This window comes from Anarrhichthys ocellatus, unplaced genomic scaffold (genome assembly GCF_004355925.1).
Source record: "Anarrhichthys ocellatus isolate YVR2014 unplaced genomic scaffold, GSC_Weel_1.0 scaffold4, whole genome shotgun sequence".
Taxonomy (NCBI): domain Eukaryota; kingdom Metazoa; phylum Chordata; class Actinopteri; order Perciformes; family Anarhichadidae; genus Anarrhichthys; species Anarrhichthys ocellatus.
The window spans coordinates 5778869-5796371 of record NW_022280034.1 but is presented as its reverse complement, the minus strand read 5'-3'; the positions used below and the strand labels follow the sequence as shown (position 1 = coordinate 5796371).

The window sequence follows — 17503 nt, the reverse complement described above, 5'->3', positions numbered from 1 at the left end:
CTCATAAGTTTACCTTCGCAGATCCGGTCTAGCCTCTGCCTCTTCACTTTGTGTTTGTCAGTCACGGACATGGCGTCAAGCACAGCGCGGCACAGGACGGCACGGCTCGGCACGGCACAGCTCGGCACCTCTCCTCCTCAGCCGCAAATACTGGCAAGGTTCAGACTCCTAGTGCACTGTCAGCACTATTCCCCGGGGCATACCGCCTCGGCACATACACCTGCAGGAAAGGCACAAAAACAGAAAAAACCTGGTTAAACACAACACTGGCGCGCACGCACACACACACTTTATATATACACACATTATTGATGTAAAAGCACAAAAACTCAGGAAGGCATTAAAGGGTCCTTGACTACAAAGTCACTCAGCCTCTAGCTCACAAAGATCCTGGGAAGCTGCAGGCGATAGATATACAGAGAATCACACACATTCTCTCTCTCTCATACACACACACACACACACACACACACACACACACACAGTTGGTGACAAAGTGCCCCATTTGCTCTAAAAAGTGGCAAAGCTTCCACGCTCTAAAAGCTCCACTTTTCCCCCATTTGAAGTGTGTTTTCTTTCACTGACAAACACTCATCTGACTCGTCACATTTCTCATTGATCGCCGTGACATTTGAGGCATCTCGACTCCGATGGCAAACAGCAATCTACTCCCCCCCCCCCCCCCCCCCCGCTCTCTTATTGTGCCCTCAAAGCCGTTCACAAACAAAAGAGAGCGCAGGCATTCATCTGACAAATGTCGATGCAAAATGTGAAACAAGCGGATGGAAGTTGAGAGGAGAGATTGTCGAGTTGATGCTGCTGCACCTGAAGGTTGACGGACTGTAGTGTAATGACACATTCAGGCCAATAGAGGGTAGTTAGAATCTACTCAGAGAGGAGCACATGATCCTACCTACACCTCTGTACCATGTAGTGTTGATTCATTGCATCCATATTTCTCCTCTGGGCTCACAAAAATACATTTTCTAATGGAAAAGGCAAAACAACTATCTTTGTTATTTTATTTACTTTGAACATATTTGAGCTGACAACTTTGATCGTCCTTGGTATTTCAGATTACATCGGTAATTCAGGCTCGACAAAGCCTTCAATTCTGTATCGCTGGCAGACACGCAGGCACATATACATACAAACACATGTTTGTTAGAGAGAAAACAAAAGGGTATGCTTCTTTTTTTCTGGCAGTGCATAAAGTGCACAGTGAGGATCAGCATTTTAGCGAATTAGAGTAAAACGATTGCAACACAACGGGATTAAATGTTGCAGTGAAAACTCAAGATTCCACATCTTTCTCGTCCAGGACCGGTGCCAGAAGCGCCTCTCCGCTCAGAAAAGTACTGACGACACAAAAACGTCTCTTTCTCTGCCAGAAAGCATCGGGGCAAAGAGACACAACTGGAAGGCTTCATCGGTCGTTTGTGGGAAAGAAAAGAGGGGACGGAAGACAAGAAGGAAAAAACACAGCACCGTCCATCGTTATCTGTGAGGGATCAGGGTCCCAACAAAGACCCATTTAGTTGATCGATTGCCAATCAATTATGTCTGATGATGTCACCATTTGCTTGCGATTGATCATTTTTCACTGTTTATGTTTTTTTTTTCAAGAGAATAATTGCCAAATCACGACTAATCATGGTAGTAGTAGTTAGTTGCATTCTCACACAATTTCAAATAATTGAAAAAGCACCTTTGCAAATATTTTATGAGAAAAGAAAAGCATTAAATCACGTTTGTCAGACCTCAAGGATAGACATGTGTTTTGGTGACAAACATTGAAAGCAAACACAACTGGACACTACGGAGTACCTTCTGCTGCCTTCTCAAGTCTCAGTCTATTCTGACGTGAGGATGCTGCACAGCGCGGGTCACTTCCAGAGTGTGCTTTCCCACAAGGCATCACTCTGGCTTCAGTATGCTAACGGGCTGCTGGAAGGCCTCGCCCTCTCACTTGATTCACTTCTGTCCCTCCTCCTTCCTTTTCATGTGTCCATCTCTCTCTGCAGTGCTGCTGCCTCTGAGGTCTCTCACACACAGACAATCACCGGGCCCTCTACCGGGGCTGTCCACTAGTGTGTGTGTGTGTGAGAGAGTGACAGAGAGGGAGGGAAGTAGAGAAAACGAGCGCTCACAGATTCTCCCGAATTCGTATCCCCTCTTCTCTAACCTCCAATTCTCTGCTTGAAAAAAAAAAACTAAATGACCGAGCATGACCCCCATGCTTTTATTGAAAACAAATTCAAAATGATTCAAAAGAAAAGCTGAAACAAAGCCAGCGGTGCAGCCAGCAGGGCCTGAAAGGGTATTTGGGATTTCTGCACTCCCAATCCAAACACAAAGGTCATATACATGAATCTTAATATTTAAGAGGCATTAAAAGTCAGGTGATCGATAAAACTCCCTGCCTGTGGAGCCCCCGGCTCATTGAAAGAGAAACATTTGTGCGCGAGAGGCAGAGACATTAAAACGTAGAAATCCATATCTGTGATGGCCGCCTCTGTCTCCTCACAAGGACGCTGTGAGCACAGCCACCGTCCACCAACTCTGCTCAATGTCAGCCGCACACGGAGACCACTGTCCGGGTACGGTGTGCAGAGGTGGGGGAGGGGCAGGAGCTTAACACGGCACAATATATAGAGAGACAGCATATTTTGTATTATTATCATTATAGCATATTTTGTGGGTAGAGACACGACAAGGCAATCTATTGTGAGGAACACTAGCTGGTATGGAGGTTATTTCTCAAAAGGTTAATTAAAAAAAAAAAATTTGAGAATTTTCTGTTAGTTGACAATGTCCTTAACTAACAATTTCCACGATAGATTAATCATTTGTCCCTTTTTTTGTCTGTTTCATTAAATCTTGTTGGAAACAAAAGAAGCTATTTGGAAGACGCCACTTTCGGGCTCTGGGAACTTGTGACGGAAAGTAATCGCTATTTGCTGTCTGCGCCCTGACGTTTACGACTTTAAACCGCGAGAGAATGCGGAAAAACTAATTGAATTAATTTGCGACGGCATCTTCTTGTAACGCGATGAAATTTAATGGCGACGCCCCAGCTGATGCCATCCGTCTTCCAACACGGAGAGGCAAAACACTAACAGAATTTTCTCCGATGTGATTAATTGACTTTGCGGGGAATAAAGAAAATAATTTGGTTTGGTAAACAGACACCGCCCCTGACAAGCCTCTCATTAGAAAGCGGTGATTACTTACTTTATTAGACACTGATCTGAGGCCATCTCACACAGTCAAACAGAGTCATTACAGTTACACAGTTCACGCGCTGACACGGATCACATTCCTTTTGTTTGAGACGGACGGAAATGTGTTTGGACAGGAAGGAGGCAAGAGTGAGAGCCGGCTAACAGAGCGTCAGTGGAGGAGTTTGAGAGACTGAATAATTAAAAAGGTCAGGCTACCTGCCTGCTGTGTGTCTCGCACACACACACACACACACACACACACACACACACACACACACACACTTCTGAGCGAGGCACCATGCACACTGGGGCAAAGACTGAAGAGACGAGTCATTTGGGGGGAATGATCATTTTCTCTGTAACACAGTGTAGTTTGTGAACTAATTGGGTGAATCCATAATTAATTTGCTGACATTAAGCCTCGGGGTCCGCTCCGCTGACACTCTGAGACTCTACTTTCTAAGGATGTGAGGAAGTGCTGCTGGGGAGACTCTAGTTCTGATGCTTGGAGGTGCCGGTTCTGACATTTAGGGGGGAGAGATATCTGACAGCAATCCATTTATCCATTTCCACACATGCCGGTTAACTCCCAACACTGTGGGGGAGGGGTGGGGGGGGGGGGATTAGTTTAATGTAGGCCTGCGTTCTCTCAATGAAACATTTAAGTGACGGATAAATCCAGAAAATCCATACTCGACATGTTTTCAATTCACATCCAAATCATTTGTCGCCCCGGTTGTTCCCGCTGTCCTCGGGGAAGAAGAAGCATCAATGATGAGCGATATTAAGAGTTCTCACAGCCGTCTCTTCGGTGCTGATGAGACATTTCGGGCTTTTTGACTTAATAAAGCAGAGCGACAGCGCGTGCAGACATTTGCAGCTGAAGCACACTGTAGCTTCAACCGTCACAAGAACAACAGATGATTATGTTTAAGGGTTAGACACCGAGCAGCTTCTTTTCCTATTTCAAAGAGGACTCATTGTCAGTTGACGCTTTGACTCGCAATTTTTTTCGACACAAATGTCTGCAGAGAGGGTTAACATGCAATTCAAACAGCAATTGCACTTTTAAACGCTGAATGTGCTTCCTTTGATTTAAGATATTCCCCTCAAACCAGAGAGGCTATGTTTTCATATCCCAGATCACAAACGTGGCAGTTCTGAGTGAAAGATTCATCTTTAAAAACAACCAAGATGAGCTGCTGCACTTACTTGACTGAAACAATGAATGAATCTGGCACATGTATCCCACAATTATTGATCACAACGTTCAATCTGATGCAGATCCACATGAGCACTTTCTAGTGCCTGAGCTGATTTCGACATGTGCCTCATAATTATGATTAAGAAAAAGTATCTTAAATAATATGACTAAAAGCTCCAAAGATTAGAATGGCGTCGGATGAGATGGGAATAGTCTCGATTTAGATCTGTTTGAATTGCATTACGTAACCGTAAATCCTTTTACTGTACAACGATCTTTTAGAGCCAATCTAACCACATTTCTTTGTGTGTGGCAGGAAACACAGAAAGCACACCGACACTGCGGGGATTTTATCAATCAGGTGTAATGAACTCCAAAAATATTTGGACAGTGTTGCATATCCTTTTGGGAAAACAGCGCTGTGACTCATTGTGCCGAGTGCAGACAGTCGGAGGCAGGGTACTTCTTATCTGCATTGGATGGACAGTTAGAAAGATTGAGATTATCTAACTGGTTATTTTTAGTAAACTGACAAATTATATCTCATTCGGGGAAATCTTTAGATGAAATCTTTCAATGAGTCGAACGCGCCGCAGCTCTGAAGTCTGTATTTATCTTTCCCAGCTGAAGCTACGACCTCTTTGAATTTGCGATGCAGCGTCTCAACGCGAGTCCTGTGGTAATCCTCGCCAAGACTTTCAAAAAGACACACAAAGCTCTTGCTTCAAGATAGAGTTGGATAACTTCAGCAGTTACTTCTCCTGACTTAATTTCCCAGCGGGGGTTTCGGCGGGGGAAATAGTGAGCAGGAGAGACAACTGTTACAAGTTATCTGACAGGCTGCAGCGGGAGAAGCGTACAGCAGTATCCATCCCGCGTACAGCCGATTCCTATCGGAAGTCTCTTCAGAGGCTCGGAAAACGAAAAAGCAAGTCAAACTTCTGACACTTTCACCCCAAGAGGCAAAACAATATCTCAATCCTCTAAAAGACCTTCAGAAATAACAAACACGGGTCTCAATGACAAAGTTGTTTATACTTTTGATATTGCAATCCATTATTACCGCACCCCCCCCTTGTCATTTTCATCAAAAAGAGGCCCCTGTTTTCTTTCCACTAGAGCCCCGTTTGAACAATGGGGGCCATTTTTCCCTTTCAAGCGCTGGAGTTCCTCCAGAGGTAAATCTGTCAGCGCCGGGCCAAAACAAAGAGAGAGAGAGAACAGGAAGGTGCGGACACCCTGCGGCACCAGCGAGGCTCTACTATAAATATCAACGTACATGCCCAGATCTTCAGCGCCTCGGCCTGGGGAGAGTGTGATTTCCATCAACTAAAGAGGCCTGTGACAGCGTGGGCAGGTGACAGCTTGACACGGTTATATTTAGCCCGCTGAGCACGCCGAAACTGAACGCCGTCAAAATGCAGAATAGTTAAACTAGTGGAATCGGTAATGAAAATCTACAAACAAGGTCGCCCTTGCATTCTAAGTTGCTGGAGCCCACCTTGTGCTATTTACATCTGATCAATAAACTCTCGTTTCTCAAAGATCCAGAGGCTGAGGTTATCGGTGCGAGCCGCAGCCGCAGCTGAAAACAACTTCCCGGCACAGTGAAAAAAAAAAAAACGCCTGCAGCGTGCCAACCCGGTGAGCAGAGGGGAGGCGTGGCCTGCCCTGCGAGGGCGCGGTAAGAGCTGACTCGGTGTCAGCGAGAGGCCAGGCTCCGGCTCAGACGGCCCCGCCTGGGTCCGGCCGGCTCAGCCCGGCTCCCTCTGGGTCCTTCCAGGAAGAGCCGGCGTGATTCAAAGCTTCCTGGTCCAGGAGAATGAGATGCTTCCAACCCCCCCACAGAATGTGCCCACGAAAACACACACACACACACACACACACCCCTCCCTGTGGACAGTGAGACAGCCAACTCGGTGCTGTACTTGGGCTTACATTGGGAGGAGGCCAAGTTAAACAATGTGTTGATAAAGTCCAGAGCAGAATGGTGAGAGGAACACAGAGACAGAGCATGAGGTCCGGGGGGGGGGGAAAATTCACACAGGCAGGAACACTTACATATAATCTTTTCGGTTTGTCTAATTTACGTAGTTTTCGATTCCCATCTGTAACAATAACATTGTAGTCACAAAGTTAATTGCAGAGGTCTGGAAACAGAACGACTTCACTGAAAATAAGTCAGACGGGGGAGAAAAAAAAAATAATCAAATAATCAGTTTTATACAAAACCCTCAGGTTACAATTTGGAAGAAAAAAGATGGTGAAGTCTGAATGGCTAGATTTTAGGACTAGATAGGCTCCTCTGATGGGCTCTCAACACAAGAGAGGGGTCTCTCTCTCTCTCTCTCTCTCTCCCCCTCTCTCCCTCCCTCTCTCTCTCCCCCCTAATGCACCATGCTTCCAGGGAGTAGGACTGAGACACACACACACACACACACACACACATATATATATATATATACACACACACACACACACACACACTAGCACATAGCTCAGTCAATTAGTCCTGGCCCAACCTTGCAGCTGACAGATAAATGGTGTGGAGTCTCAGCAGGCCTTTGTGTGAAGCTGTGCTCCTTGTCCGCCGTATGTAGAACAGCTCTCTGGAGGAATGCTAGCCCCTCCACCACGACGACAGACGTAGCAAGCGCCAGGCTGAGGAGGGGCTTCAAGTGCTCCGGACTATATTAAGTACCCCTCCATCCCAACAACTCCCTAATCAGAGCTGATTTGAGAAGCGAGAGGAGGAGGTGGGGACCTTCTGTTGTGGTGTAGAGCAGCGTACCGAATTTCAGGTCGTTCCACTTATGCCTCATTAACCATTCGTTTGTGCGGTCGAGCTGTAACCTGTCCACTGAAAGAGATCCAATACAAAAAAACACTGCGGCCACACTGAGACAGCTGATTCTGAGAATGACCTTTAGTATGTCTGAAAACGCTAGCTTTTTTCAGGAGTGTTTCTTTTTCCTCAATACGACCGAACAACCGGAAAATGGGTCAATTTATTTTTCCTGTGGTCTCTTTCAGTCAGCAAACAACACCATCATTCCATCACAGCCCACATTTGATGAAGAGTGCTACTCCGTATCACTACCTGTATCAAATCACTTTGTTTTCCTGATGAACAGAGGAAGGTTATGTTATTGTTTTCCAAAAGCTGAATTCCCCCCCCATCCTCACTGAAACCCAAGGTTTCTGGGTATGAAAAATGCCAAATTTAGCGCAGACAGAAGGGAAACGGAGAGAGAGCAAAATGTGGGTTTTCATATTCAACGAGCTCAGCGTGGACGGGGCTTTAGCAGGAGGAGGTAGGAGCAGAAAGCCTCCCCTCCATAGGTGTAGTAAATCAAGTGGGTAAGCTGCATTATCTGCAACAACACGACATCCTTTTAACACCTGACACACCCGGTAACAAGCGGCTACCCCCACTGCGTCCTGTTGATATATTATACAAGGCTCCCACTGCTCACTAACTTTTCACGAGATGTCAATCCTATCGGTGCGCACACACACACCTTTAAATCAGCCTCGGATGCCAGCAGGTTGAGGCGGATGCAGGTGTTTATTTGAGAGCGAGGGGCCCTTTCCATTGATGGCAAGCCACACACACACACACACGCGCACACACACACACACACACACACACACACACACACACACACACACACAAAAACACAATCACACAGCAAGGTGAAAAATTACAGTGCGGGTCTGGCGGATTAACTGCGGAATAAAAGTGCTGATGGGCAACAAAAGGAGGAAAAACAGCTATTCATCACCCTTGCACAGGATTAAACTCACACACTTCTGAGATGCCCGCCTTGAGTTATGGTGCAGCGCTGGTCAGGTGGCAGCTCCACAGATAATGCTGCCCTACCTGAATGGATTAGAGCACTGGAGCATCCTCTCTTTCCTAAAAAATGGAGCGCGTTCCCCGCATCTCCTCAGCGCTGAAGAAATCTCTTCATATGTATTTAACAACTAGACTGAGATTTTATTTTTTCCCCGTCTTTGCGAGTGGGTGTGTGTGTGGGCGGGGGGGGGGGGGGGGCATCTTTGTGAAACTTAAATCACCTTTTATACCATTAGCGCTCCGTGCTGCTCTTTCAGCTTATAGTCCAGGCACACATGTTCAATATTTTTTTGGATGATATTCATGCAATAACTGGAGTCATATAATTTGTCCAGAACAGCTTGCCGTAGATTCTCCAAGTCACTCAACTGGATGGAGGAACACCATTCATCTTCAGAACTCCATTAAAATAATGATCATACTTCAAACCTTTCAGTGACCCCGTGCAGAGGGAGGCATTGTCCTCCTGCAAGACATCGCTCCCGTCAAGGAAGAAAAGGACTGAGACAGTTTCATCCTGCCATCTTGATCCAAAACTGGACCTACTCAGCATTTCTATACATGCCACATAGAGGTATGCAACCGTCTGCATTTGTGATGCTCCTCTACATATTCATTCAGGTTCTTCCGATAATCTTCCACCCATTTGTCAAATGGTTCTCCGTTGGATTTAGCCAATTACTCATCCAATCAGTGTCAAGACTAGTCTAAAATGACTATCAAGAGAGTTTTGTCCAACCAACAGTCCAAAAACCAAAGATGTTCAACATACAATCAAATCAAACAAAGAGAACCATTCGAGAAGCGCACATTAAGCAGTTTTGGCTCGACGAGTGACGAATAATGAATTGGTTATCAATCAATCGTTTCAGCACCAACATGCACTGAATGGAAGCTCTGCAATCTTTGCTCTACAAGCTGCCATCTGTTACAGTTTTGGCGTAGTCTCTCAAAGACCAATCAAAGCGCCGTTTTATCAACAATCTGAACATCAAAGGAGGGCTAATAAAAACCATTAATATGAATATAATGTCATCAGCTTCATCTTCAAACCGCTGAGAGTGTTGTGTAATATCAGCGCTCCGCTAGATAGGCCGTTTAAATGCATGAAGCCCATGGTCTCGTGTGAATAGGGTATGTAAAGATGTGTGTGTGCGTGTGTGTGTGCAGAAGCCGCTCAATGGGAACTCCTCCCAGGCCCTGACAGTACAACGCCCGACACAACGGGGGAGGAAATGCCATGCAAAAGGATGAATCATGGGATTGTAGCCGCACACAGAGGAGACACTGACCGCCTCAGGGCTCGGGTCACTTGTGTTGTCTGAGCAGCGGCGACTGACTCTCCCGGCACAAACGTCTCACATACACGTGTACACAAACAACTTCTTTTTTTTTTTTTTTTTTTTTTTTTACAGTTTCTAAAAACCCAGATACCCTCCTCTGTTTTCATTCATGAAACAGTTGCTGTCAGAGAGAGACACACCACCCCACCCCCATGAGAGTCGGCGGTGGCCTCCATTTCAACTCAGCGGGTCACGGGGGTCGCTGCGCCTTTTAAAGTAGAGAAAGGCCCCCCCGTCACAGCGCCATAGCGCCACGGCCTCTCTCCTGTCGGCCACAAAATGTCTCCCGACACAAAGCTCTCGTATCAGCGCACTCCCACAGCACCAACAAATGTGACCTCCTTTTTTTGTCTCTCCTCCCACTGCTAAAATAAAAGAGAAAGAACTTTACTCACCTCTACCTTGCCAGCCGAAATAAAAATAAATAAATGAAAACAGTGTGTTCTGCCACTCACGCCAGACCACAAACAGAAGTAATATCTTTTTCTCTCTCCGCTAACTTCTGCTCGAGATAGTTTCCATGTTACAGTTTAAGGTGACGGCTTCGACTTTATACTCGCTGTGTTCCAGGCCTGGGGGGGAAATGCTTTTCACTGTTTATCTTTGGCTGGCTGGTCTGAGCCAAGGTCTATGAAACACTGCAGAGAGCCGACGCTGCCACTTCTCAAACATACTGCAGGAAAAAATGATGCCGTGTCTTTGAACAGAGAGTTACAAGTGTTGGACAGGATTGAGGTTAATTAGACCTTCCTGCTCGAGCTGCACTCGTAATTCCAGATGACTTGATTGAATGTCTGCATACACTTATACTCAAATGATGTCAGCGGTTCTTAATTAATCGGTTCATCGTTTTAGTCATTTATCAAGCAAAGATGCCAAACATTCATTGGTTCTTTGGTTTAATCTCATGGTAGTTTACATATCTTTAGATTCTGGACTGTTTAAGACATCACCTTGATGTGTACAAACCTGTGTTGGACATATTTGACATCTATAGACCGAACAATTAATCTGGAAATAACCGACAGATTAATCAATATAGGAAAATCACGGTCGGCTGCAGCCTCTACATCTTCAGTCACTCCTGTGTACACCGTGTGGTAGAATATGCTAACAGAACTAATAAGGTCTTCTGAGGTGCGACCCCATCCATCTGCTCCCAGAACGCACACAGACACACACACACACGCGCACACGCACACACACACACACACGTCTGCCCGGATTAAATGAAGTGCATGGAGAGCAGGGCCCCCATTACTCTGCAGAAGCCACTTCACTGGTTGCTTTACTAGCCAGCGTTTCCCCCCCCCCCCCCCAAATTATAAAAGCACAGGGCTTAAGTCAGAGGGGGGTTGGTGGGGGTCGGCCCCTTGTGGGGGTGACCTTAGCGAACTTGGGGATGGGGGGGGGGGGGGGGGGGGGAGCATGATGCGACCGGAAGGCCACGAGGTGAGAGTCCAGCTTAGAGGTGTTGAAATAGATGAGGATTTATGTGTAGCTTTGGCTGTTGTGTGGGGAACAACAAAGACACGCAAGTGATTTTTTGTAGGGGTTTTTTTTTCAAGAGAAGAAGAAACCTGATGCTGCAGGAAATACTGCTGGGAGTGGACACTCTTTTAGCCAAATTAACTTCCAAAGTAATGGGGAAAATACAAGAGGGAGGAGGAGGATGGAGGAGTAGGGGGTGGGGACAGTGTGTAGAGTAGGTGACAGGCAGGACAGTGGTGTGTGTGTGTGTGTGTGTGTGTGTGTGTGTGTGGGGAGGGAGGCTGCCATCTCTGCGCCAAAAATTAACAATTCCACCCCGCGCTGAGTCTGTGCGACGTTGAACGCATGAGACGCATGAATTATAGCGCAGAGAGGGCTGAATTAACTCTATATATCAAGTGGAGTCAAAATAGTTCAGGGGTGAGGGGGGCTGTGTGCCTCAGCTGACGAGGGGGGGGGGGAATAAGTGGGTGTGCGTGGGGAGGAAGAGGGGGAAAATAAAAGTAACTCAACATTACTATCTCCTCCCATTAAAGTTAACCACTTCTCCCCCCACAGAGCCGTAAAGCTGTCAAACTGACCTCGGATTTATTCTGCCCTTGCCCAGGCTCCTGTCCTAACTGTTGCATGCCTCCAATTAATTTATTTTTTTTTTGTTGCTCTCCATCCCTTCCCCTGTAAATGTAATGAGATTGCAGCGCCCAAAAACTGCTGACTCCCATTAATGCACAATTCCTGAATATACCGAAAGCTGCGGCGGAGAGAGGATGCTCGCTCGCTCGCCCCAATAATGGCGTTTTAAAAAGTGCACAGTTTTGCCTGAGGTGTAATTAACATTATTCATCGCGGCGGTTTTCACATCTGCACACAACAGACTGAGTGAAGCTCAAAGAGAACATCTCCCCCCCAGCTGCTCCTTTCAACAGAGACGGAAGTTGTTTCGATAAAAGGAACGTGAGGAGAGGAAGTCCAGGGAAAGCCCGTTTCAGTCTTCACTACAACGGCGAGCGGCTGAGGCGAGCAGGTGAGGAGATCAGATAAGAGGAAAATGCCGGCAGTTATTGCATTTGGCATCGGCATCGCAACCTGCAAACAAGGTCAATTGAGTCGAGATTTTAATTACCCCGATCATAACCTTCATACGCAACCGGGAAACGCACAGAGCGACGCCCTCTATTGGTCGATGGTGCGATTGAGTTGTGCCAAGCGTTGCGGGGGGGGGGGGGGGCGGGTGCACAGGGGGGGGGGATGAAATAGTTTTTGGTCAAAGCTGAGCGCAGCTGGCAAGTGTTGGTGTGTAGGGACTTTATTACCCAATAAACTATCCGAGACAATTCACTCACACCATCTACTGTGGGCAGCAAAAGGCCCCCGATTCAATTACTGCTGAAGCTCAACATGGAGGGCCCGAGGAGACCGGCGAGGCTCCACTCATTGTTCTTCGTGTCACCTTCCTCAGCACAAAGTACAGCGGACCAATGTTCTCACACTGCTGGAGCTAAATGAACGGAAACTCCGCCGGTTGGAGACGAAACCCAATACGCGAGTGTAACACCCGGCCATCTGAAGATTGATATGTTCTCATGGGCGACTAATAACTCTTTTGTCAGTAGAAATAGAGGATTCAGGCACGCTGCAGTGATTGATTGACATGTTTGGGACAATTAGAAGCTCAAGGAAGCGAGAGTTTCCTGCTTGTTTTGTTTGTCTTTTGTTTGTGTACTTGGGAGAAGATTCATTAGGGCCCTGCATGGAGGATTTGAGGTCTGCGGAGCGAGAGAGACCCAGCCCAAGTGAAGCATGTCAAATTAGGAGGAGAAAAAAAAAATCAAACCGCTGCTACTGGGACTCATTAGAAGCTCAACAAACACGGCATTTTGTTGTGTATGTGTGCATCTGCCTCCTCTATTAAAAACAGAGTAGCGCTGCTTTGTGTGGTTTTAAGTTATTTTCATCATAGCAGTTTGTTTTATGAGGCAACCAAGCTGAGAGACTCTCCAAACAACTTTAATGAAAGTGAGGATCCAGTGGCCTCATGGGAACCAAAGTGCTAAGCCGATGTGTCGACAGAATAACGGGCGTGTTGCTAAATTAAAAGTATCGGGTGGCTTAAGTAAAGCACCCAAGTTTCCCAGCTTACAAAAACAACAAGGACACCCAGAGCCATTGATGCAAAGCACCTCTGTGTGCATCTGGCAAGCAGGGGTCAACGACATAATACATATGTATAGATGAGGTAATACAAGCTATTCAAACATGGCAGTTATTAGGGTTTTAACACCGCAACTGTGGCTGCTGGATATTTTGCTATAATTAAATGGACATGAAATAATAATATAACATAATAAAATTATATTATCAGAGCAAGTTCCAGCAGTTCAATGCCAATTAACCCCCCCAAAGAATTGACACAGATATGCAGGATTATTGTTTTTTTGGTCAATGTGTTGATTTTCAAAACCATAAGCTCGGAGTTAACTTCCACTTTTGTAAAGTGACTAGCACAGCAGCAAGTCAAACATCTCATCTGAAAGAACATAACTGCGAATGATAAGAGTATTTCAAACATAAAAAGTCATCCGTCTAACTCACTGCATTCACAAAGTGCTTTGTTTTCCCGTCACAGCTCAACACACACAAGGTTATCCTTCCAGTGTACGCACGGCTAATGGCAGCAAACGAACATGCATCCGTGCTGCTGCGTTCACAATCAGCAAGGACACTGCTGAAAGCCTGCAGCCTGTTCAATGTTGTTAAACCCACAGACACACTCTGAAGTTTTATAACGGACAGAACTGACTAAGTAATACAGCCCATTAAATACAGTAGACCCCTGAAGATTTAATGCCGCTGTGACGACTCATTGAGCCCAGCTGTAAAGGTAACGGAGGAGGAGAAATTCAGAGGAGAAAGTCAGAGTGCTTCCTCAGCTCAGCCGACAACATGCCCTTTACAGGGGCCACCAAGCACGGCAGAGCCAGTAATATATGGGATTTACATCCAGCCGTACTTCACCCTCCCGCAATGAGAAAGGGGAAGTCCAATTTGTTATTGGAGTGGTGGAAGAGAAATCTGCCAGCGCACTGATCTGTGGGGTTAAAAGGGAAGCTAATCTATCCCCGGGCCCCTCCACGCCGGGGCCTTCAAACGGCTCACTTTACAACAGAGCCGCTGCAGCACAACAACTCCCAGCGCCTCGGCGATCATCCCAAAGCTTAACCCTCCGCTCCTCTCTGTGCGTTTACACCTATGATGTCTCCCCCTCGACAGGCATGGAGGTGTGGCGTTTCCTGTCCCCGTCTCTCTCCCCCCTGCCCCTCCCTCACACCCCTCGCTCTCTCCCCCCAGTCCTCAGATCATTTCAAAGGGGCCCCGGAGATCAAAGCTGGCCCTCTTTTCAAAACGGACAGGAATGGGGGATGTATTTAGAGAATCATTTATTTGAATTTTTTTTTATTTATTTTTTTATTTTAAAGACCCCCACCCCTCCTCTCCACTCCACTTTCTGTCCTCCCACTATTTCCTTTCCCCCCTGCTATCCCCACCCTGCTCCGGCTTTAGGCAGCTTTTAATATGCGGAGAGAATAAGCTGGTCGCCGTCTGCAGGCGACGGATGGGCGGGACGGGCCTGGGGAGTGTAGTTCAGCTACACAGGAACACTAGCGTCTGATGGATTAACCCCTCCTGCACCGACATACCAAGTGGTGCCTGAACATGTGTGTGTTAAAATGACAGACGGATGCCTCGTTAGACTTGATTTAGGAGGTTTGGTGGGCTATGCTTAAAGGGTATGCTGTTACTGCTTAGCAGCGGAGCAAACAACGAATCCATCTTCCTGATCTGCTCATTGTCTCTGAGAGACATTACAACAGACAACGTGGAGCAGTGCAAACCATATATATATATATGTGGAGTGATTACATACATAACACAGCTCACATCCTGTGCTAAATCACGATTAGTGTCAAATGCATTCCGTCTCTCGCTCTCGTCACACACACCTCAGCTGACCGGCCTCCAGCAGGAAGGGTGACCCTGTGAAAGGGCTCCGTCACACTGCCTGCCCAGCAAATGGACTGAAGCTTGAGGCAGCTAATGGCATAATGAGCCTGGAGTGACATTTTTGGCCACGGGCTCAGGGAAGGCTGAGCCCGTGGCCACACACACACACACACACACACACACACACACACACACACACACACACACACACACACACACACACACACACACACACACACACACACACACACACACACACACACACACACACACACACACACACACACACACACACACACACACACACACTGCTGAGTCGGTAGCCTCCATCATTCTGACACTGTCTCCTAGTGATGTGTGTGAGCGGAGTGTGAGCTGCCTGCTAATGCCATTTCCAAGAGTTTCATTTTTCAAGATACCTTAGTTTTGGTCATCTTAGCAAAATGTAACTTTTTTATAAAAGTATTAATTGTTTTCCTACTAAATGATACACTATATTTAGTAGAAATAAACTAATTCTTAAATGCGTAGCTCAACATTTTGGGAAACAACTCTTTATTTTTTTTCTTGTTCTGAAGGACGTCTCCATTCTCGTGTCTGTAGGAAGTTCATTGAAGCTACAGCCAGTTAGCTGAGCTTATCATAAAGACTAGAACACATAACAAGAATAACAAATTGTTCATGGACTAACGTGATAAAAAGTTTGACACCCAACCTGACAACATTCACAAAATCTAGGCAGTGGGAGCCCAACATGCTCTGCTCAATGTGGACTGTCAAGGCTCCACATGCATTCTCCTGGGACCGGCTTCACTCGCAACTCTGCTTTACAACAAAGGATTGACAAGTGACTGAGTCACCGAGTCATCGACATGAACCCTCCCTACACCCGACTGGATGAACACACTTCTCAAACCCAAAAAGCAGTTTTCTGAATAAATGTGAAGCAAGACGTACTTTAGATGAGTCAAATTACATTTGCATTCATTTAAAAAGCGTCCGTAATCAACATTTCATATTTTATCCTAATTGTATCAAGTAACAATGTGAAAGGGCTCGTTTGTAGTGATTAACATTCAGAGAATTGTCACCTGAATCTGCATCTCCCCTCTCCTTTACAGATGTAATGCTGTAGCTCTTGAGCACACAACTTCACTCTCACAGTGTCGGGCCACAGCGGGCAGCTCTTAAAACCCACAGTACACTATCTGCTCGGCACCAAAAAGCAGACAGACACAGTTGGTTACTAGCTGGTGAACACAGTGAAACATTTAGCAGCTAAATGGCCAGAAAGAGACCCGAAAACAGAGCTGGAAAAAAGATTGAATAGTGGATTTGCATTCACCAGACAAACCAAATATTATTCCAAATGCATACTCATGTTGCTCGGTGAGTGCTGGATGTGTGAATAGAGTTCGCTAACAAGTTCCTCATTAAAACCTAAAAGGAGATCATGTGTCACAATGTGTGCTATCTACTCTGCTTAAATCTCATACCAAAACACAGTCTGTGGGATAATGGCTGGCATCACCCAGCTAACTGACATCTGACAGCATGCCTGCTCTGCAGGAATCACTCTGCAGCGAGGATGTTGCAATCTCCAGTCCATCCTTGGCAGTAGTTGAGATTGCAGTCAAATTCCCGGGCTGGAAGGTTTGACAGCCTCCCTGCATGTCAGGCTTAATGTATTTTGTGTTTCAGTTATAGATGAGCAGGGAGAGCAGATTGTTTAGCACAGGTCTCAGAGCCCCTGCAGCCTGTGGAAACAGCCATGATGTGGGCTAAAGGTTCCCCTTTCTTCCCTTTTCACTCTCTGACCTAGATGTGTGCGCGCGTGCGTGTGTGTGTGTGTGCGTGCGCGTGCACTGGTGTGGATATGAGCTCTCTATGAGAGTGAATGTGTGCTGGGTGGTCCTGCCTGTCCGGGTTCATCGTAGGCTCTGGCTGTGAGCCAATACCTTCTGTCCGATTCACCTGGGACGCTCTCACGTCTTTGAGAGCTTTGGTAGCTCTGTTCTGACTGTCGAGGAGAGACATGAGAACCGGACCCCACACAGGGAAGAGAGAGAGAGAGAGAGAGAGAGAGAGAGAGAGAGCAAATTAAACACAAAGAGACAAGAGGGAAGAGCCCAGATGAACCGTAGAGTCTAGTCGGTCAGGCAGAAGTGGGCCAAGCTGGTGTTGCACTCAGGAGATGACACACATACAGGCTACTCCAATGACTGGAGAAAAGCCTTGCAGTCTCTCTCTCTCTTTTTCTCACACACACACACACACACACACACACACACACACACACACACACACACACACACACACACACACACACACACACACACACACACACACACACACACACACACACACACACACACACACA

General features: G+C 46.5%; 1 protein-coding gene across 1 annotated transcript in view; it reads right to left on the bottom strand.

The window, feature by feature from the left end:
• LOC116381094 (C-terminal-binding protein 2-like) overlaps positions 1-17503 on the bottom strand; it is a 78898-nt gene that overhangs the window by 42413 nt on the left and 18982 nt on the right. The window contains exon 2 of the mRNA XM_031842931.1: positions 2-220. Within this exon, the coding sequence (XP_031698791.1) occupies positions 2-71 (70 nt within the window). The 5' untranslated portion in view covers positions 72-220. The remainder of the gene's footprint in view (position 1; positions 221-17503) is intronic.